The sequence below is a fragment of the Callorhinus ursinus genome, unplaced genomic scaffold, assembly GCF_003265705.2.
Source record: "Callorhinus ursinus isolate GAN/ISIS: 27379988/994484 unplaced genomic scaffold, GSC_fseal_2.0 scaffold23, whole genome shotgun sequence".
Classification (NCBI taxonomy): domain Eukaryota; kingdom Metazoa; phylum Chordata; class Mammalia; order Carnivora; family Otariidae; genus Callorhinus; species Callorhinus ursinus.
In genome coordinates, this window is record NW_027397085.1 from 6,118,889 (window position 1) to 6,142,093 (window position 23,205).

Here is a 23,205-nt window from a genome sequence, read left to right on the forward strand (position 1 = left end):
TGACCCACCTTCTTCTTACTCTGCCAGGAAGCAGAGTGTTTCAGGAAGAGGTTGCCAGTCTGGGGGCTAGAGTGATTATGTAGCAGAGCCCAACAAGACCCACAATAGTCTGGAAACATGTACTTTTTCTTTGTAATTTTGTAAACCATTGAGACTGTGAAGTCTGTTACTGTAGCAGTGTACTTTATCAAGACTGATAAACATCCTTTGAAAACAATACAATGTTAAGATGTGCAAATACTATTTATACAAGTATTTCATTTTTGGTAGCTTACTTACAGTGACTTTAGATAAAGCTGCATAGTACCCTCAGACAGTACTTGCAAATTGTTATATAAATTTAAAATGAATTCTTATGGCTACAAGTAGAAACTAAGACAATTTTCTCATTTGCCTCGATGCAGATGACACATTTATTTTAATTGCCATTTGTAAATTTTTACTTCAACATGATTGCTAAGTTTTTTAAGTAGCCTTATATCTGGGATGATGAAACTGTTCAGTATCCTGATTGGGGTGCAGGGACAAATATGTGTGTTAAATTTCTTACAACTGTATACACGTCAACTTTAAGATTTTTTTGAGAGAAAAAGTTGCCCTCCACCACTTTAAATTTAAGACGAGGTGACATTCCTAATGCAAACACTAGCTTTTCTCAGGTGTCTTACAGAATATCTTACAAGGAAGAGAGTTAAGAGATTACTTCCACTTTTTTTAGGTAACCTTGAGTTACAACTAGAAAATGGAGCTACAAATCCCTACTTCATAGACTGAGGATTAAATGAGAGAAAATTAAGTGCAATATGTTAAAGGCACTTAGTATATACTTACAATATAGACAATATTAAGAGAAAAAAAACCTCTTGCTCACCCACTAAGCAATATTCCATTCTTTATAATTTATACCCATTACATACATTACTGAAGCCCTGAGGACTGCTGGAGAAAAGTTTAAAACATGAAAACTTGATACCACCTTTGTTATATTATACGGCCATTTAAAATCTTCAATCAAATTTCATCAATTACCAGCTATATTACATGCCATGATTAGCTTTCTATAAACAACTTTGCTTTCTGTGTACAAATCAATGTCAATGAAATAAAAAATAAAACCATATCCTAGGCAAAGAACTTTATTAACCTTGTTTCAAACTTTATTCCCAGGCTTCTTCAGCTTAAATAGCTGCAAAGAATGAATTGTGTATAAGCAAAAACTGAAAAGAGCTGCAGTGTCCAAGGGGCTTGGGCTTAAAAATATTAGAGATCTAGATTTTATCAGATCCATGAACAAAATTTTAAAAAGCAGTCATAATATAAAATAGCAGCTCCCAGTAACTTCTTCAAGTTTTATGTTCTTCAGAAGTTGACTCAATTCAGTTTGCTTCATTCTTAGAAGCTTCATCAAAATTCTCCACAAGATCTAGAAAAAAAGACAAACTTTGAAAAAACTCCAAATCTACAAATCATCAGATTCTAAAGAGATTAAAAATGCTCTCAAAATATATCCTACAGTTAAAATCAAGATACACGTTTAAATACTTTATTTCCAATGAGACTACTACCCATGTGGCACATTTTCAAGTGTACATTTTGGCATGTAATTAAAACAAGGGAAGGAGGAAAATTCATTAATCTGATGACATAAATACTATGCTTAAAAAATATGTACGTGCCCTCCCTAGTGCCATTTCACCCCAAGTATTAAAATTAAGCAATATTAATATATTAGTAAACATAGGCGTCAGAACCAAAGAACACCATCACAAACAATATGAAGTTTTCCTGGATTCCAAAAGGACACCTGCCTATGCAAAGTGAAAATATTTCAGTCCAGTGATTCTCCTGCTCAATAAACATGTTTTGCAACAAAATTATCAAGTAACAGCTAACAGAAAAATCCCTCCTGATTGCCAAGAGTTTTTCTTATTTTAGAATGGTTATACCATATCCCAAGATGCCTGAACTTCTCCATGCCTTCTCATCAATTTATTAATCCCTAACTAGGAAATGGGTCGTTAGTGGTCTACCAGTTATTCTATTTACGTGACAACATACATGCTTGCTCAGTATTTGAAGTTTCCAATCAGAAAAAGCCCAGTCTGCAAACATAACTCCTAGTTATAGTAACACTGCATTATTTTTTTTCATTCTAAGCGAGGTTCATGTCTTCCTTTCCTGTCCTTTACCTTATTACCAATTCCCCCAAGGGAGGCTTTCCTACAGTATAAAGATTTGTTATTCTTCCTTCTAAGATTCTCTACGTTGGCCATAAGTGAAGGTTCCTACCCGGAACTTCATCATCATCATCCTCTCCAGTAGCAAGTGGTGCTTTTCCATCCACAGCTGTGAAAGGGAAATGTAGAGGTTACACGTTTGTTACGTCTTTAATAAACATTAACCAAAAGAACAGATGAAAGGTCAAGTGTTGTTACAACTTACATTCATATGACAACAGTGACATGAGATTTCATCCCTAAGTACTAATAACATGGTAGCCCAATGTCTACAAATGAACTACAATCCTGTGCACAGCCAACAAAACAAATCCCATCCCCATCTTTTCAATCCCTCTGGCCCATCACAGGCCCTGAGGTGGAATAAAAACAATAGAGTGACCTCAGGGTAGAGGTAAACCCATACACCAAATTATGGGAAGATTTCTTTTGGGAGGCAAAAATTAAGAGACTGTTTTCTAAAATAATGTTGTTTTGTGCATGGTTTATGGGAGGTGCTTAACAAACCTTTACTGAAATGAAAATGATCAAAAAATTAAGTGCCTTTGATTGGTGGTAAGCATCAACTTTCTAATACACAAGAAAGTGAACTACACTTGGAGTTGAGACCTCACAGTACTAATCCTATCAGATTTTCAGTATTTCCAAAACCTACTTTAGCTCTGAAGGCCTAAGACTTTCTAGAATAAGATCTTATGCCTCTCACTGTGAAACACACACACACACACTAGGAAAAACCCCCCAAACTGTATGTATATAAAATGTCAAAGCAGAAAGAGTGAATGCCTAGAAAAACATGGATGACTAAATGGACCATATAATAAGTTTGTCTTTCTTCTACATTGCCATTCTTCAAAATTTTAATCAGAGGACCACAGCATAAAGTAACTATGTCTCTTAATGCACTTACTCAACTACAAGATTTTCTGCCCTGAACAAAATCCTTGTATAATTAAAAACACCTGAATAATGCCAGGCCTTTTTTTTTTTTTTTTTTTATTTGAGAGAGAATGAGAGATAGAGAGCATAAGAGGGAAGAGGGTCAGAGGGAGAAGCAGACTCCCCGATGAGCAGGGAGCCCGATGTGGGACTCGATCCCGGGACTCCAGGATCATGACCTGAGCCGAAGGCAGTCGCCCAACCAACTGAGCCACCCAGGCGCCCAATGCCAGGCCAATTCTTAAACATTACTGGTAATACCACTTGTAAATACGACTGAAAAAATTTGACAATTTATAACGTATTTTAATTCTAAACTTTCAGTTATCAAAAAAGCCCCAAATTAACATTATCATTTCCAGCTGATAAAGGTAAAAATTTTAAATCACTAGTCCAAAGCAAGATAGAAAACAAATATTCCACTAAATCAAGTATAATGATCACAGTATACTAGTTAACTTACTAAACACACTAAGAACACCTGGTTAAAGGTCACTGTAAAAATTGGCACTTTTTAGAGGAAAACTGCCATTTCTAAATTTAAAGATATTCGTATCTACTTGAGATCTTAGAAATTTCCTGATAAATCAGTAACCCTGGGCAAAACCACTACAAAAAACTCACATTGTTTGGGCAGAGCTTCAGCCAGTCTTCTTAAACTAGTCAGACTGTCTGCACCAAGTTGGTTTAAGATACTGGGTAGCATTTCTGTCAGCTGCTTTGTCTCAGCATGGCCTGTAATGGTGAAAGTATTCGCTGCCAGTGATGCCTGAACTTTGGGGTTGTTAAAATGGATCACTGTTCCTTGGTTTGTGAACATATTCACCTACAAAGAAAAAAAAGGTAATTAGCAACACCCACCAAAATTCTTTAAAAATCAAACATTCTATTAAGGAAAAGCCCAAGGCTGGCTAACTAATCCACTATTTCACTGTGAAGCACAAATGATATTTTGCCTGGAATGGAAAGTGCAATCTAATCTCTTTCAGACTTGGCACTCCCTAATATTCACTAGTGGAATAGAAATCTGTTTTAGAGGGATATGAAATTCTCTGTTGGGAGAAAAATAAGTAAATAAAAAATGATGCATGCCCACTGAAGCTTTTTCCAACCAAAACTTGTTTTATAAAGAAATAAAATTTGACACTTACTTCTTCAATACCAGAGATATTGTTTACCCCTAACTTCTTTAAGGAGAACTGAAGTTTTTTATCATCTGCTGTAGCCGTTCTATGAACCACCTTCTTCTTTCGGCGAGCAGTTCCCTAGAGTGAGGAGAAAAGAAAACACACACATATATATACCATAACAACTGACATTTTCAAACGGAAAGTTTCTAATCCCTTTCTGACCTTTGTATCTGTTTAAGAAAATTACCATAAGCACAAACTTTTAGGCAGCAAGTAGGAAATGATGGAAGCAGAAAGAGATTAACAAAGGAATTGTCTATAAATCCTTAATAACTTCTAAGCTTCTGATTGTCATATATAAAAGAATCTCTTCAAAGTCTTTTTTTTTTTAGATTATCTGCTCTAGAAGTGATCAAAGAGGTGGCATGTATCAACCTAAATTAACCCTCATTTAAAAGTTCCATGTCCAGAACTATTAACCTTTTCTGTTTTTAATTAATGAAAAATCAACAGCCATTAATATTCACAGGCAAGACAGTGAGTGTATGGACACACTCAAATGAGTCTATATAGACTTTTATAATACCTAAGAATAAAATTTTGGAAGTTCTTACCTTAACTCACAAGGCCTCTACATGATCTGCCCCAACCCTACTATGCTGTTCTTGACCACCTCTATCACACACACACATTCTCATCTTTAGCCAAATAAACCTCCTCACAGTTCCTTCAACAGGCCAAAAAGAGCCTTTGCACATACTATTCCTTTCTTCCCCTACCATCTGCACTGGTTCCCTCCCTTACTACAGATCTCTATTCTTATGTCACCGTTATCAATGGCCTTTCCCAACCACCCTATGTAAAAAAGCAACTCCTACAGTCATCATCTATCTATTCAAGTTTATTTATTTTTTCATAACAATCATAAATGTATCTTATTGTTTGTCTCCCCTCACTAGAATGTAACCTCAAGAGCTTCCATTCTGTTTACTGCTATGAACAGTATTGAGAACAGTATCTGGCTCACTGAAGGTACTCAGTAACTTGAATGAATACAAGCTTCAAGAAAACTTGTGGCCTCTTGTATGTATATACCAAGTACAGATATACCCCTTCTCAAATATATCCCATAAACTTTCAAAACTAGGCAAATGTGAGGGCGCCTGGGTGGCTCAGTTGGTTAGGCGACTGCCTTCAGCTCAGGTCATGATCCTGGAGTCCAAGGATCGAGTCCTGCATCGGGCTCCCTGCTCAGCAGGGAGTCTGCTTCTCCCTCTGACCTTCCCCCCTCTCATGTGCTCTCTCTCTCTCTCTCTCTCTCAAATAAATAAAATCTTAAAAAAGAAAAAACAAAAAAAACTAGGCAAATGTGACTCATTTTCTGCTTGACACTCTTTAGTAACACTCTCAAGAACTTTTATGTACAGATTAAGCCCTTTACATGATACATAAGGCTCTTTACCTACTTCATTATACCCCAACCTACACACCAATTCCTATTTGTCCTTTAAAACCCTATTCAAAGCATTACCTCTTTTGTGTCTTCCCTAAACTCTGCAAAAAACTGCCAAGCAAAATCATTCCTATCTCTATATTTCAAAAATGCTTCTACTGCACTATGTATATTACACTATGAAAACAGATTAAAAAAAAAAATCTCCCCTACTAGTGTTAAAGTCCCCTTAGCGACCATAAATTTCTTAAATTTCGTATTCTCAGGCCTGAGCACAGTTAATCTTAAGTAAATGATAGCTGAACTGAATAACATATCAAAAGCTACAAAAAATACTGGCTACCAACTCCCCAAAAAACCTTTAAGAATAAAAATCACTTTAATGTGGACATGTAGAGTCTGGTTTTCAAAGAATTCTAAAAGACATTCTAAATGATTACTATAAGATTCTAAAAACAAAACTGACACACCTTCTATAAGTTCTATACAATTCACATCTATAGAGTTCAATTTTTACTGATACAATTTATATCAATGCTCTGATCGGATACTGAATAAAAGCACTTTTATACTACTTACCTGAAAGCACCTAACACAGATTTCTCTAAGGCAAAACTCACTCACTAAATTTCATTCCATAATAAAGTTTTTTAAAAATGAAATTATTTCCTTATTACGATGACATTAGTATTTCCTATATTAACTAAAGTTCAATCCTACATCAGCCTTAAAAATCTAAAAAACCTAGGCTTTCCTTGCCTAGAAATTTGTTTCTAATAGCTAAAGACTAATGATCAGAGTAACAAAAGAAAGCACACAAGCACATTATTCAAAGTATTTCTTGTGAAACCGGTACTAAATGATAGTTAAAAACACTAATATAAGAACATCGAAACACTGACCACAAAGGATAATGAGTTTTTCTGGGACCTGAAGGCCACACCTAGCTTTTAACAATTGCTAAGAACAAGAAACACCTACTATCTGTTAATGAGCAGGTGCAGATCCTGAAGACTACTAGCTTCAGGAAAGAAAAAAGGATCACGATATATTCATTGTTGACAAAGTCCAGTAATTTAACAGATGCACATCTCATTATTTAAGCCTCCATGCAACTTTTGGCTACTTCACAGAAGATTCTACTTGAAGGCAAATGCTTAAAATTGGGAAAAACTAATAGGTAATAAACTTGTCCTAGGGAAGCTTTACAAGTTTTACCAAGTAAAGACATGCTCTGTTCCCACAGGCTACCACACCTTGTTAAATACTAGGAATGTGCTAACACAATGCAAAATATAAAGTAGACCTGTCTAGAGCGGACTTCTGATTTAAATAACTTACTCAGAAAACAATCTAAAACTTCCAAGTTCAACAAAGAGTACTCTTGAAGATTAGTATCCAGCAGGAAAAAAAAAAAACCAATTAGCCAAAAACCTAAAAACCTACGATCATTCTCATTCTCTCAGTTTTAGCATATTAACAAAATCAAATTGAAAGATATCTGTTTAAGTAATATTTTCAAATCCATAGTCACTGCTCTTAAATTCTGTGATGTACCGCTAACATAGGTATCTTCCAAACAGCCTAGAAAATATACAACTACTCTGAATTGCATTTAAGAAAGCATTACAGAAAGGTCTTAACTTACGAAACACACAAACTTCTAAGTATTAAGTACAACAATTACCCAGAACCTTACATTACATTATAAACTACAGTTCAAAAGACAGGTGGAACTCAAGTTCAGAGTCAGCATAGTTAATAAAAAAAAAAAAAAAAAAAAGCAAAGCACTGAATGTATACAACTTAGGCCAAACAAGTTAGGAGTATGATGTCCACAATGATTACCTAACCAAAATGGCACATTTTCTTACTACTTAAACCAGGAAACACTTTTGTTCTACTAAAACACTGTAACACTGAAAACATATTTACACAGAAGTAATGTTTATTAAGTTCTCTTTTCATCTACTCACTTTTTTCTTTTAATCTACAACGTGCATGTCCCAGATACACTCTATTGTACATCATTTAACCCCGCCTCCTCCCCCCACCCCCGCTTGGCTAGCTCTATGAAATGCCCTCTAGAGACAGTGACAAGCCAACAATACAAGAAAAGCAAATCCAAAAACCAAAAAACCACCCCCAACCTTTAAGCTTCCAAAAGCCCAAAAAACTATTAAAACTTACTTTCCCACCAATGCGCACTTGTGCTTGCAGCTTGGCGAGTTTCTCCTGGTTCATGATAGTTTCTTTCATCTAGAAAAACAGGAAACCCTCAGCGAGGAAAGGTCTGGTTCACTCCAGCATTCCACGCTCGTTATTTCCCAAGACATCAGCAAAGAAAAAAATATTCTAAACAGGCCGAGGCCTGAATCCCCAATCCACCCCGCAAAGCTCCCAATTTCAGTTTTGAGGGAGCGTAAAGAACACCCATCTTCCTACCCCTCCTCCACAACTGCCTCCCCCCGCCCTTACAGGCCCGAGAAAAGGGCTCTAACCCACGCAGGGTCAGCACCCCCCACCCCCGGCCCTGGCCCGGCCTCGGCCTAGCCAGGGCCTGCCCGGCCCGGCCACTCTCCGCAAGCCTCGCGGTACCTGAGGCTCCTGTCCTCGGGTTCCGCCGCGAGGTGGAGGAAGAGACGGCGTCGCCTCGCCCCCAGGGCAGCCGCCCCTGGCTCGACCTCGCCCCCGAGAGTCAGCCTGAGTGGGTGCGCCTGTCCGTCGCATCGCCTTCCTCTCCTCAGCCCTGTCCCTCCCTGTCTCGCTCCTTCCGGGCACTTCCCGCCCCCGTTCCCGTCCTCCTCCCACGCCGGCGTCCAAAGCCTTTTTGTACCTTGTTGGAGCGGAAATGGGACCGCGCGGGGGAATAGGGTTGGCGCTCAGGGGGTCTCGGGCGGACCAGCTGAGATTAGGTGCACACACGCGGGGACGCAAGATGGCAGCTAAAGGGAGGCCGGAAGTGATGCAACGCTGCTTCCTGCAAAAGTCAGGAAACGGACTTTGTCGCGAGCTCAGTGCTTCGCTGCGCACGCGCGGCCTAAGGCCGCCGCGTTTATGACTGTCGCGCAAGCACAATTTTCATCGAGCTCGGGCCCGTTTGGGACCTCACGAGAGACTGTGCTGGCGGCACTGCGTGTAGTCCTGTGAAAGACCCTAGAGGAGTCAGAAAGAACGGTTCTTTGCAGTTAGGGTTGAGTAAGTCGACCCTGAACCCCAAATTCTTTACCCTCGGAAGAAAGGGCAATTTACGTTTGCGGAAACGCTTCGGCGCTCAGCGTGCGCTCATCTTTACTCGCTCTCCTTCGCTGTTTGGTGTAGATTGGAGCAATCAACTGAATGTTTTAGAAGTTCCTCTCCGGTCCGAATCAGCCTTTACCAAGACATTTTGTCAAAACTTTGCCGAAGTAAACTAATTTTACCTTCCAGGATGAGGTGGTTTGGTGGGTTGCAGGACCGTGGTTCACAATTTCTGGCGAGCACGTTCAGAATCCCAGAGGCCCACTTCTTAAAAGGGGTTCCGTCCGACTAGGGATGGAACCCGGTAATCTGAATTTCAGCAAGAGTAGCAGGTACCACCGCAGACCCCTGTACTTAATTACCTTCTCTTGTTTCTTTAACAGACAAAAAACTGACTCCTGCTATAAATTGGCACGGATTTTACAATTTGTGATTCACAGTTGAACAAACTTTGTTCCTTAATTCGGTAATGCAATCAAAGGAGAGTCTGTGCCTGGTGTGTTTAGAGAGGCTAAATTTTCTAAATGGTAGGGCAAGCTTTAAGACAAGCTTTAAATCAATGCTATCTGGTCAGCCTTTTTGTGGTCATAGCTATGAAAAGCCTTTGCAGATTCAAAAATGAGTCCAAAATCTCGAGAAAATACAATTTATATAGCAAGGAAACGTGTAGGTGCAGATTTCTCTCCAGTTAAGATTAATCTTTGTTTTTGAATACTTTTCACGTGTAAATTTGTTAAAATGTGATGTCTAAGAAAATAGGACAGCTGTATTACTTTTTAGGGTAATTGTAGCAGTTGATATTTTCTTAATCGATGTTGCTCCTCTTAAATATGAGTCAAATTTAGTACAGAAAAAGATGAACTATTATGCTACTGTAAAGGTCAAAATGACTGCCAACATTCAGTGCTATAGAAATATTACAAAATACATAGAAATACTCCCCTTTTTGACAGTATGTCTTTGTTCAGGAACACATTTCCCCTCCTTCCATGTTATACTGAGGGCTTTTGAAACTTTCTAGTCTTAAAATGTTTTTTGATCATTTACATAAACAGCACTCTTCCACCTACCTGCCACCTGACTGACCTTTTATATGCCTGTTTTCAGGAAATATCCCAGGTTATTTTTTATTTTCCTTGGTTCGCACTTTTCTGTCTTGTTCTAATTTTTAAGACTTGCATTATGTTGAAAATCATGACAGGTGCCCTAATAGTAAGAAAAGAAAATTTTGATTTTTGACTTCTGCTATATTTTGTGAATGGTTAGGAAATTCACATTCTGGGGGCTCCTGGATGGCTCAGTCGGTTAAGTGGCTGCTTTCTTCTCCCGTTATGATCTCGATCCTGGGAATCAGCTCCTTGCTCAGCGGGGAGTCTCCTCCTTCTCCCTCTGCCTGTCGCTCCCCCTGCTTGTGCTCTCTCTGTCAAATAAATAAATAAAATCTTTTTAAAAAAGGAAATTCAGATTCTGCTAATATTTACATACCAGTCTTTTAAAAAACTAATTGAAGGGATTTTTTTTGAACTCCAAAAAAAGTTACTAAGTTGCTATCTTAGCTCAGTGATGACAAAAGTGTAATTTATAATATCTATGGCAAATAAGAATTACCAGCTTCCACGCTTAACTGCTTGGCTTGAACAAGCCCAAGGATTCAACATGACCTCTGTGTGAGTAGGCAAGAAAGGGGAAATCTGTCTCCTTGGTTTATAGTTTATGGTCTAATCAAAGTCCATGAATTGTTTTCACCTCTCAGTTGGACTTGCGTTGGCTTCAGTGTAAACTAAAATATGTACTTGATATAATGTTTATGAAGAGCTCATTTTGACCCAAAGATGGTATTGGAAATCACTGAGGATAAATGTTCACATGGTTTTAGTTGATTTGTAATCTGGCCCTTAATTGTCAGCCACAATAGACCTTTTGTTTATTTGTTTCTAAACCTCCTTGAACTTCTAATACCCCTACCTTTGTCAAGTTAGTGCCTATAACTCAGGTAGCTTTTAGTTTAAATGTCTCAGAAAAGCCATTTCTGACACCCTCAATTCCATTAAGTTACATCCATCATTGTTATTTTTAGTTGTGGTACTTTATTAAATGCAAAATGATAGCTTGATAATTTTGTTGAGTTGATGGAGAATTGAACTAGGAGTCTTTTGAGGGGGGAGATTTTATTTATTTGACAGAGACACCACAAGAGAGGGAACACAAGCAGGGGAAGTAGAAGAGGGAGAAGTAGGCTTCCCGCGGAGCAGGGAGCCTGATGAGGGGCTCCGTGCGGGGCTCGATCCCAGGACCCTGGGATCATGACCTGAGCCAAAGGCAGACGCTTAACGGCTGAGCCACCCAGGTGCCCCTGAACTAGGAGTCTTAATAACAGTTTCTACTAAGTTGATGTTGAATGTTGGCTTTTTGACAGTTGGATCCTCACAGAAATTTTATGAGGTAGGTTCTTCCCATGTTACTTCTTGTGTTACTGGCCATCTAAAGCGTAGAGAGTTAAGCTGTGAAGATTGACACTACCTCATCTACCCTCCATCTATTCTACCATCCCTATATATTTGAATCTATAAATTTTGCCTTTCTTCCTGTTACACACAGAAGAAATAGTCCCTCTACTTGTACTTTTCTGTATTTCATTCAGGACCTTGATTCTTCTGTTACAGCCCTCCTGCATCTGTTTTCCCCTTTCAACTAGGTCATTCTAGCAGTACACTAAGCCTCAGTATCAGGTATCTCAAAAGAGAAGAAAACGAAAAACTTTTTCTGACTTCTGTTCCCATCCAGCCACTACTTAATTTTTGTGTTTCCTTTTATAGTAAAATCTCTGCAAAGAATTGTCTAAACCTCCATCTTGACAAATCCAGAAGGTAAATTCTTAGTTCTCTTTTAGCCTTTAGGTGGCATTTGACACACTTGGCCCCTTCCACATTTTTGAAATATTTTCTTCTCTAGGCTCCAAGAACATCTCACTTCCTGGTTTCCTGGCAACCCAGTCTACTTTGCTTTATCTTATTTGTCTGACTTCTAAATATTAGAGTTGCCTACATTTTAGTCCTATATTCTTTTCTACCTATACTTTTCCTAAGTGTTTTCATCCAGTCCCGTGGCTTTAAATGTCATCTTTATTTTGATGAGTCCCAAAATTATAATGCCAACCCTAACTTTTTCAATACCGGACTGAATATCCTTCTTACATTATTGTGGAAAACTTGAAGTGCACAGGAGCACAAATAGTATAATGAACCTCCATAGACCCACTACATAGCATCGACAGTTATTAAATTAATACATAGGTACTCAGCTTTTTTTTCATTCAATCTTGAGAATTTTATTTCAGAAAACTTATATAAGGTCATTCTGGAAGAAAGACACAGAAAGTTGAGTGCTGGGGAATGGAGGAAGAGGAGCAGACAAGGTTTTTTGGTCTGTTTTGTTGAGAACCCTGGTAGAGAAGCAGTTGTATGAAGATGGGGAAAGAAAAGTGTGCTAAAGTATGCTTAAAAGGGGAAGATTAACTGATGTCACAGGGATTATCCAAAGCATCTTTTTTTTTTTAAAGCTTATTTATTTTTCATGGTAATCTCCATACCCAACGTGAAGCTCAAACTCAAGACCCTGAGACCCAGGGATCAAGAGTTGCATGCTCCTCTGACTGAGCCAGCCAGGTGCCCCGAAAGCATCTTTTAAAATCTCAGTCACCTGGGTGGCTCAGTCGTTAAGCGTCTGCCTTCGGCTCAGGTCGTGATCCCAGAGTCCCGGGATCGAGTCCTGCATCAGGCTTCCCTGCTCGACGGGAAGCCTGCTTCTCCCTCTGACCCTCCCCCCCTCTCATGTACTCTCTGTCTCTCATTCTCGCTCTCTCAAATAAATAAATAAATCTTTAAAAAAAAAAATAAAAAAATAAATAAAATCTCAGTCACCTAATATACTCTGTATTTCTGAGACCAGAGTGGAATCAAGAAGGTTAACAACTTTTTTATAATTAAAAAAAAAAAAAAAAGCTTTAAATGTTTAATTGGTGGGGAAAAAACCCACTGCAAATAAGTTGCTCTTAGAATATACATTGTCTGCAGTCAGGGATGATAAATGGATAGGAAGATCCTGGAGTGTCATGAAAGCAAACCATGGAAGTCTATATTACCCAAATTTTGCTGATCATCTATTTAGCGTGCAGTTTATTATCTTAACCACACTAAAATATATTTTGTTTTTTGTTTTTTGTTTTTGGACTCGATCCCACGACTCCAGGATCACGACCTGAGCCGAAGGCAGTCGCCCAACCAACTGAGCCACCCAGGAGCCCCACACTAAAATATTTTTAAGGGCTTTCATAGCTATGTAATCCTCCCCAATCCTATTGTCTTCATAAAGTCTTTCAAATTGCTTAAGATAATAAACAACATTTACAGAGGCCAATTTTCTTTCATATTATCTTGCCGTGACTGCTATTCTTTATTGAAATTCAGTTTTTCTGTGTTTATATGCTGAGAGTTCACTATGTGCCTTCTCGTAAACAGGATAAATCAAAGCGAGAATTGTATCTTACACTCTAGTAGAAGCAAGTGCTGCAATGACAGTGGGTCAATATGGCTGATGGAGTTTGTTGCTCTAGGTTCAGTATTTTTGTATTAAAACTGATAGGGCAACAAGAGGCAGAGGACTGACAAACTGGTAAACTTTAGTTCTTTAGTGTGTTTGTGGAGTTTTATAAGGATAGGAGAGGTCTTGGCATATAAAGAACAGGAATATGAAGAACTTCCAGAAAACTAAATCAGATCCTGCAGAAAAATGTATATACTGGTTTATTTGTATGTCTTTTAAGTGACTGGAAAATACTCTCAAGATAGTAATATAAATTTGATGTCCTTTTTAATATTTGGTAACTTTACCAACACCCAACAGCCTTGTTTGCTTTTCTTGGGAGTCTGAACTTGTATTCTTGGTTTAGAGAATAAGGAAATTGTAGGAACAAGGAAGGTGATGTAGGAGATTGATACTGTGTACATTTCATATCATTTTGGAGCTGCAAAGATGAATTACAGGTCCAAGTGTTTCAAACTTTGGTTTGAGAAGAGGAAATTGAGAGCCAGAGGAAAATTAAAGCTCTAAAGGTATGTCCTGGGGGTGCCTGGGTGGCTTGGTGGGTTAAGCGTCAGACTCTGGGTTTTGGCTCAGGTCCTGATCTCAGCGTTCTGGGATCGAGCCCTGCATGGGACTCTGTACTCAGTGCAGAGGCAGAGTCTGCTTAAAGATTGTCTATCCTTCTTCTGCCCCTCAGCCCGTGTGTGCACTCTTGTGCACTCTCCCTTTCTCTCAAATAAATAAATCTTAAAAAAAAAAAAAGTTTAAAGGTATGTCCTGGAAGTGGGTGGGGCTAATGCAAATTTAGCAAGTAAAAATAAATCATTCAACAATTTGAAGCAGCCTTTCTTGTCAGGCAGAGAATGCCAGCAGAGCTTAAATTTTTCTAGTAGATTTTTAAAAATTATCCTTAAAAGTTAGCTGCTATAATAAAGCACTGTACCAAGTTTATAGAGACAAAGGGTCCAGCCCAACGTCCTCTTTCTACTTATAAGCTAAGCAACCTCCAGCAAGACTCTTATCTCACAGGGTCCTTAATTCAACCTGATTTTTTTAAATAAAAAAAGTGGTTTTGCCCTTTCTATTTTAGGTTACATTTAATTACCTTTAAAGATGTATTGTGCAGTTTATTGGGGGAAATTTTTTTAAAGCTTTTATTTGCTCAAAGAAAATAATGTGGCTGCAGAAACCAAATCTATAGACATTTTAAAATTTATGGGATAACTTGGTGACTACCAAATTGTAACTGACTCATTTTCTTGTTTCAGTGTTTTATCTTTCCCCAAGCTCAAATCTAGTGCTAGCCAGGACCATTACACACCCCCAGGGGTATATCATTCCATTGGCTGATGGGCTGTCGTAAAGTCTACATCCTTTAGATTTACTGTCAGGACACTCAGTGTTCATTTGTCAGATACATTACACTGCTTGTGTATTACTTTTTATTTTTTGTTCTTTTAAACAAAATAAGTTGTCAGGGTAGAAAATAATTTAAAAGACCAACATATAATTAGTAACTTCATTTGGTTAATAAAATTGTCCAGATTTCAAACCTGGAGGGCATTTCATTTTGTATATTCCTGTGTCATTTGTCACTGATATAAAAGATTGAAAAAAAATCCAGAAATAATTATTTCATTGTTTGCATTTGGGTGATAGACTCAATATTCTTCTTCTTCTTTTTTTTTTTTTTTTTTAAGATTTACTTATTTGGGGGCACCCAGGTGGCTCAGATGGTTGGGCATCTGCCTTCAGCTCAGATCATGATCTCCAGGTCCTGGGATCAGGACCCATTTCAGGCTCCTGGCTCAGTGGGGAGTCTGCTTCTCCCACTCTCCCTGCTTGTGCTCTTTCTCTCTCACTCTCAAATGAATAAATAAAATATTTTTTTAAAAAGAGATTTATTTGACAGAGAAAGAACAAGCAGACGGAGTGACAGGCAGAGACAGAGGGAGAGGGAGAAGCACGCTCCCCACTGAGCAGAGAGCCCGACATGAGGCTTGATCCCAGGACCCCAGGATCACAACCCCAGCTGAAGGTAGACACTTAACCAACTGAGCCACCTAGGCCCCCCTAGATTCAATATTCTTTTTTTCCTAAGACTTTTAATTTTTTTATTACTCAAAACTTCATTTTTTTAATTAGCTTTCTGACTCTGCTTGTGCCTTCAACACTTTCACAGCAATTTTCTGCTCCTCGACAAGGAAAGCATGCTTGATCGTGTCACGACCACACTTAGCACACAAGGAACCACCAGAGGCCCTGCTGACGTGTTTTTTCGTTTTAGACAACCTCATAAGAACTTTAGGTCTCACAGCACGAACTCCTTGAAGTCGGCCTGGGCACACGCCACATGCAGATTTTGGTGCTTTCCCAACATTCTTGGTATAAAGGTAAATGATTCTATTACCAGGGGTTTTAGGACAGCCTAGTTTTGTTAGAGGCTGTTCCTGGAAGAGCTAGACTCAGTATTCTTTTTTTTTTTTTTTTAATTTATTTTTTATTTTTTAAATTTTTTTTTATTTTTTTAAAGATTTTTTTTTATTTATTTATTGAGAGATAAATAAGAGAGAGAATGATAGAGAGCATGAGAGGGAGGAGGGTCAGAGGGAGAAGCAGACTCCCTGCTGAGCAGGGAGCCCGATGCAGGACTCGATCCTGGGACTCCAGGATCATGACCTGAGCTGGAGGCAGGTCAGTTAACCAACTGAGCCACCCAGGCGCCCTAGACTCAGTATTCTTAATATATGGTAGGACGATTACCTTTTTTTCATTTTTAAAGTTGACATATTTGAGACTTCTATTTCATATACGTGTTAGGTTTTGTTAAATTATTTTAAAATTTTGTTGAGATAGTGTAGATTAATGTGGGAAGATTTTGTATCTTTACTAATTATATGAGTCTGCATTCGGTTGCAGTAAATAGATCTGGCTGTTTTAAGGGTATAGGGATTTAATATAAGGAATTGGTGCTTAGAAAATTACTTAATGGGCTGCAAGAGTGGGCTTTACCCTAGGCCATCAGAAGTGAGTCCCAGGATAATAAGCAAAACTAGACTGTTATGGGAGCTGCTACTGCCCATCAAGATGGAGAAACAAGACCCCTCGATTAGAATTATCGATGTTAAGAATAGGCTACTGTAGGGGGTGCCTGGGTGGCTCAGTTGGTTAAGTGTCCCACTCTTGATTTTGGCTCAGGTCATGATCTTGGGGTTCTGGGATCGAGCCCCACGCTGGGCTGTGCGTTCAGTAAAGAATCTGCTTGATGATTCTGTCTTCCTCTCCCTTTGCCCCTCCTCCCACTGGTGTTCTCTCTCTGTGTCTCAAATAAATAAATAAATCTTTCAAAAAAAAAAGAGTAGACTACTGTAGCTACAATGTAGGAATTAAGAAGATACTGTATTACTCAGCACCCACAAAGCCAATGACTATGCTCTTCAAAGCTGCTGCAGAAAATACTACTACATTCACCCCCATGCTTGCCAGCCAAAAAACAAAGCAGCAGTGAAAAGGCTTTGGCTTTCCACACCAAATCTTACTTTAATGTACCTAATTGGCAGAAATCATTTACCTCTAGAACACTAACTGCAAGGGTATCTGGGAAATGTAATTTAAAAAAATCTTTTTTAAGATTTTATTTATTTATTTTTGGGGGGAGGGGATGGAAGGGAAGGAAGAGGGGCAAGCGGACTCTGTGCTGAGCACCAAGTGACCAGCTGGATCTCACAACCCTAGTTCTGACCTGAAGATCTGACCTAAGCCAAAATCAAGATTCGGCTGCTCAACTGACTGAGCCACCCAGGCACCCCGGGAAATGTAGTTTTTTAACTTTTCAAGATTTATACTACAGAGAAGTAAGCTTAAAAAAAGTTTGAATGGATGCTGAGTACCAATCCACCTTATCCAGGAACATAGTGCAACTATTTCAAATATTTTATGTATTTTATTATATATACGTGTATAGATATATATATTTTTTAAAGATTTTAGTTTTAAGCGATCTCTACACCCAACGTGGGGCTCGAACTTAAAACCCCAAGATCAACGGTCCCATGCTCTACTGACTGAACTAGCCAGGAACCTGTATTTTATGTATTTTAATAGAGAAAAACTTTCTGAAGATCTTGCACATGCTTTGTTAGCTGGATGCCCAGATATAGAGTTTTTTTTTTTTAATTTTTATTACATGTAGTTGGTATACAATATTTATAGTCTATTTTTAATCTCTTTTATTTAGATATTGCAAGTATCTTTTCCTGGTATGTCAAATTTGTCTGTACTACCTTTGTTGAATAGAAAAACATTAATTTTTAACCACAGGTGGTCTGGCCATCAATTTACAGAAACTTGAAAGACAGAAAAACATGTTAAGTTATCCCACAGAGTACAGTGGCACCTGGCTGGCTCAGTTTGTTGGGCATCTGGCTCTTGGTTTCTGCTCAGTTCATGATCTCATGGGTCATGAGATGGAGGGCCTCAGCAGGAAGTCGGCTTGGGGATTATCTCCCTCTGCCCCTCCCTGCCTAAAATAAATAAATAAATATTTTTTTTAAAAAGTTAAAAAATTATTCCACATAATACATTCAACAAAATTCAGATTATGGGAAATGACAGGACAGTTAATGTGATACTTCAACCAATAAATTTCTGGAAAAAGGGAAGAATAAAAGAGAAAGGGGACTCTAGGTAAAAAGATGCCTAAGAAACACATTACAAAAAAAAAAAACAAAGGAAAACAGGCAAAACTACAGTGCATAGGGATGTGTGCTTAGGTGATAACACTGAAAAGGAAGTATTTATAAACATCAGGATAATAGTTATTCTTGGGAGTAGAAAGGAGGTTGTAATTGGAAGGAGCACATGGGCTGTTGCTAGGATGGTGAGCAAGGGTCTATCTTGTGATTTTTGCAGTTTTCTGTATTTGCTACACTTAACAATGAAAGTTTTTTTAAAAAGCAACACAGAACAATAAAATATATAATACAAAAATATATGTGTACAATTTAAGGTCATATTTCAACATTAGAGAGGTGTACTATAATTGGAAATAACTATTTGGTCTTTGTCCCAGTTTTCTGGACCATAGCTCCTAAAACCCTTGAAGTGGTAGGAGTGTCTTTTGTATGCTAATGAGATGACTGGTGTGCTGGGGACCACTAGAAAAGCTTCAGGATGGGGCATATTGCCAAAAGACCAAGGCATGATTAGAAGGTTGAGGGCTGGAACTTTCAGTTCCACCCCTAAATTTCCAGGGAGTGGAGAAGGCCTAGAAATTGAGTTCAATCACCAGTGGCCAATAATTTAATCAGTAATGCCTAAGTAATGAAACCTACATAACAGAGCTGGAGAGCTTCCAGGTTGGTGATTATATCAAGGTGCTGGGAGGGTAGCACAGCCAAAAAAGGGCTTACACGTGACAAAAAATACCCCTTTCTCCATGTTAGGCCCTATGCATCTCTTTGGGGGTTTCTGAGTATCTTCATAATATACTGGCAAACATGTATTTTCCTGAGTTCTGTGAGCCACTCCAAGATACTAAACCTGAGGAAGGGTCATGGGAACTCCCAATTTATAGCCAGTTGGTAAGGGTGGCCTAGGATTTGGGATTGCCATCTGAAGTGGGGACAGTCTTATGGGATTGTGCTCCTTTCACTGGTGGTGGGATCTAATGCCAACTCCAGGTAGATAGGGTGTTCATTGAATTGAATTATTAAACACCTAGTTGGTATCTGGAGAATTGGTTGTTGGAAAAAAACCACTGAAGTGTGTACCTTTGTGGGGAGGAAAATGGGAATGAAGATCAGGGAAGAAGGAAAAAGGAGAGGGCCTTGCATGGACTGAAGGTATAACTGTTCTCTCTAGGTATAAATTAAAACTAGGTAAAAAAATTGGTAATTAGGTAATAAAATTAAATTGTAAATATTCTGCAAAGCATTAGAGTACTCCGCAATGAAGCAAAGCATATAGAAGATGGTACCTTTAAAAGAAAAGAAAAATACGAATGTGTTTGTTATTTTTGCAAAAAAGAAAAAACTGGAATAAGAAATCAGAGACTTAGAACAGAAACACCTGTATGGTGTGAAATAAAAAGGAGAAGTAGAGGCGATAGGAATGGAAGCAAGACTTCTCAGAGTCTACCTTTTCAGTTAGTTTTGACTTTTGAACCTTTTGTGTATTGGAAAATGTCATCAGAGTAAAAAGAAAAAGGTGAACCCTAAAATTGAAAACAAACAACCTACCTATATCAAATTGTGAAAATAGCCATATAGACAAAAGACCTATTTCAAATTATTTTTGAACACCTATGCAGACTGTCCAACCTTAATGGAATATATTTAAAGGAAAAAAGAACTGGAAAAAATGTAAACCTCACGCATTGTTAGTTGTAACATTGGTATTGTAAATTAGAAAATATTTCCTATGTATTATAGGATAAAGCAGTGAGCAAATACTTTAATGCCTATAGAAGCTGAGAATTTTGGTTAAGAAAAAAGATAAAATGTTGTTATTTAATGTTATAGTTAGTACTTTTTTCTGTGTAAGAAATTTGTATTCAGCCCATGAAGATATTCTCCGTTGTTTATCACAGTTTTAACTTTCACATTTAACTCTGTGATCCAGCTCTAATTTTTGGCTGTGATGTCAGGCAGAGGTCAAAGTGTTTTTGTTTTGGTTTGGTTTTGTTTTTGTTCTTTCTCACATGGATTCTAGAAAGACCCTTGATAAAAGAACAGAAAGGAAAGTTTTGAAATGGAGTCTGACCTTAGCTCAGCAAGAACATGTGGTTGAGGTCACTCTGCAAAAAGATTTTTTAATGTAAGTTAGAAATATAAAATAGATCATTACATCTACAAGGTTTTACTAAACTTCGTAAAGTATATAAGTGGTAGGTGGGGCATCCATAATTTCCCAGATCCTCTACTGTTGAAGGGTTTTATTTTCATTCATTTGCAAAAATAACATCTTTTTATATTTTTATTATTTTTTTAAGATTTTATTTTTAAGTAATCTCTACACCCAATGTGGAGTTTGAACTTACAACCCTGAGATCAAGAGTTGCATGCTCTACTGACTGAGCCACCCAGGCGCCCCAAAATAACATCTCTCTCTCTTTTTTTTAAGATGTTATTTATTTATTTGAGAGAGAGAGAGAGCTAGAGAGAGAGAGAGAGCACGAGTCGGGGAGGAGGGGCAGAAGGAGAAGGAAAAGCAGACTCCCCGATGAGTAGGGAGACTCAGGTCTCGATCCCAGGACCCGAAGGCAGATGCTTAACCGGCTCAGCCGCCCAGGCGCCCCGCAAAATAACATCTTTAAATCAAAAGCTAAACTTAGCACCAAGGTCTAGGCTCTAGCATCTGCTTTCCTAATTAGTCTTTATTGAGTAGTACCTTTGGAATAATACCTTTTTTTTTTTTGCCTCAACTTTTTTGTATCTCAGGGTTTGTTTTGTTTTGGTTTTAGTTATTGTTATTTTTTTATTTGAGTGTAGTTGACACACCATGTTACATTAGTTTCAGGTGTACAACTTAGTGATTTGACAAGTTTGTACACTATGCTATGTTTACCACAACTGTAGCCACCATCTGTCCCGTTACATCACTATTACAGTATCACTAACTATATTCCTTATGCTCTGCCTTTTATTCCCGTGACTTACTCATGCTAGACCTGAAGGCCTGTAGCTCTCTCTCCCCTTCACCCATTTTGCCCAACCCCCCGCCCACCTTGCCCTCTGACAGTCATCATTTTGTTCTCTGTATTTAAAGTTCTGATTCTGTTTTTTTTAATTTGTTTGTTTGTTTGTTTATTCATTTTTTTAAGATTTTATTTTTATGAGAGGGAGCAGAGGGAGAGGGACAAGCAGACTCTGCTGAGCGGGAGCCTCACACGGGGCTCAATTTCATGACCCTGAGATCATGACCTGAGCCGAAACCGAGTTGGATGCCCATCTGACTGAACCACCCAGGTGCCCCTGTTTATTCTCTTTCTTAAAGATTCCATTTATGAGGGAAATCACATGGTATTTGTATTTTTACTTCACTTTATATCATATCCTCTAGATCCATCCATGTTGTCTCAAATGGCACAATTTCATCTTTTTTATGGCTGTGTAATATTCCATTATGTATATGTGGTGTGCATATATATATGCACATTTTCCTTATCCATTTGTCTATTAATGGACACTTAGGTTACTTCCAAGTCTTGGCTATTATAAATTATACAACAATAAATGTAGGGGTGCATATATCTTTTCAAGTCAGTGTTTTTGTTTTCCCTGGGTAAATACCCAATAGTGGAATTATTGGATCATATGGTAGTTCTATTTTTAATTTTCTGAGGAACCTCCATACTGTTTTCCACAGTGGCTGCACCAGTTTGCACTCCGACCAGCAGTGCACAAGGGTCCTTTTTCTCCACATCCTCACCAACACTTGTTCTTTCTTGTCTTTTTGATTTTTGCCATTCTGACTGGAATGAAGTGATATTGTGATTTTGATTTGCATTTCCCTGATGATGAGTGATGTTCCCATCTTTTCATGTGTCTGTTGGCCATCTGTATATCTTCTTTGGGAAAGTGTCTACTCAGGTCCTCTGCCCATCTTTTAATTGGATTGTTTGTTTTTTTGATGTTCACTTGTATAAGTTCTTTATTTTGGATATAACCCTTTATAGGATATGTCATTTGCAAATATCTTCTCCCATTCAGTATAGGTTGTCTTTTTGTTTTATTGATGATTTCCCTTGCAGTGTGAAAGGTTTTGTGTGTGTGTGTGTGTGTGTGTGTGTGTGTGTGTGTGTGTGTGTGTAGTCCCATAGTTTATTTTTGCTTTTGTTTCCCTTGCCTCAGGAGACATATCTAGAAAAATGTTGATATGGCTGATGTCAGAGTAATTACTGGCTATGTTTTCTTCTAAGATTTTTCATAGTTTCAAGTCTCATGATTAGGTCTTTAATCTGTTTTGAGCTTGATTTGGGTATGGTATTAGAAAGTAGACCAGTTTCATTCTTTTACATATGGCTGTCCAGTTTTTCCAGCACCATTTATTAAAAAGACTGTTTTTCCCCATTGTATATTCTTGCCTCCTTTATTATAGATTGGACCATATAATTGTAGGTTTATTTCTGGGGTCTCTATTCTGTTCCAATAGTATATATTTTTTGCTATAAAATACAAAGCAGTATTTGTAATGTAATTTGTAAACAGTAATATTTCTCAGTCTCCTGTAGTTTTACAGAATTGAAAATTTAAATGTTATCCTCCCTCATTATTTTCTTTTAGTATACAGTCTATTTTGAGCTCAGATCTGCTGAACACATGAAGAGAATGACATTTGCATTAAATGTTAAATTGTAACCGTTATTTGTTCCTTTAAGTATTGCAGCTAATTTTTAGATGTTGTCCTTCACTCCTCATTCAAACAAATGAGGAGTAGGTGGTTGTATATATTGATTGTACTGACTAAAACAGAGCCATGGCTTCATATTTCCATTAGAAATAGACTCTTAAGGGGCACCTGAGTGGCTCAGTTGGTTGAACGGCCAATTCTTGATTTCGGCTCAGATCATGATCTTGGGGTCCTGGGATGGAGCCCCGTGTCAGCTCTGTGCTCATTAGGGAGG

General features: G+C 38.1%; 1 protein-coding gene across 1 annotated transcript; it reads right to left on the reverse strand.

Moving 5' to 3' along the window:
• Positions 1-323: 323 nt before the first annotated feature.
• LOC112839626 (transcription factor BTF3) lies at positions 324-8,589 on the reverse strand. The gene is made up of 6 exons (XM_025892608.2): positions 8,358-8,589; positions 7,950-8,018; positions 4,328-4,441; positions 3,801-4,002; positions 2,290-2,346; positions 324-1,423 (listed from the first exon to the last, which is right to left on the reverse strand). The coding sequence occupies exons 1-6, from the start codon at positions 8,487-8,489 to the stop codon at positions 1,377-1,379; spliced, it is 621 nt and encodes a 206-aa protein (XP_025748393.1). The 5' UTR covers positions 8,490-8,589; the 3' UTR covers positions 324-1,376.
• Positions 8,590-23,205: the final 14,616 nt, after the last annotated feature.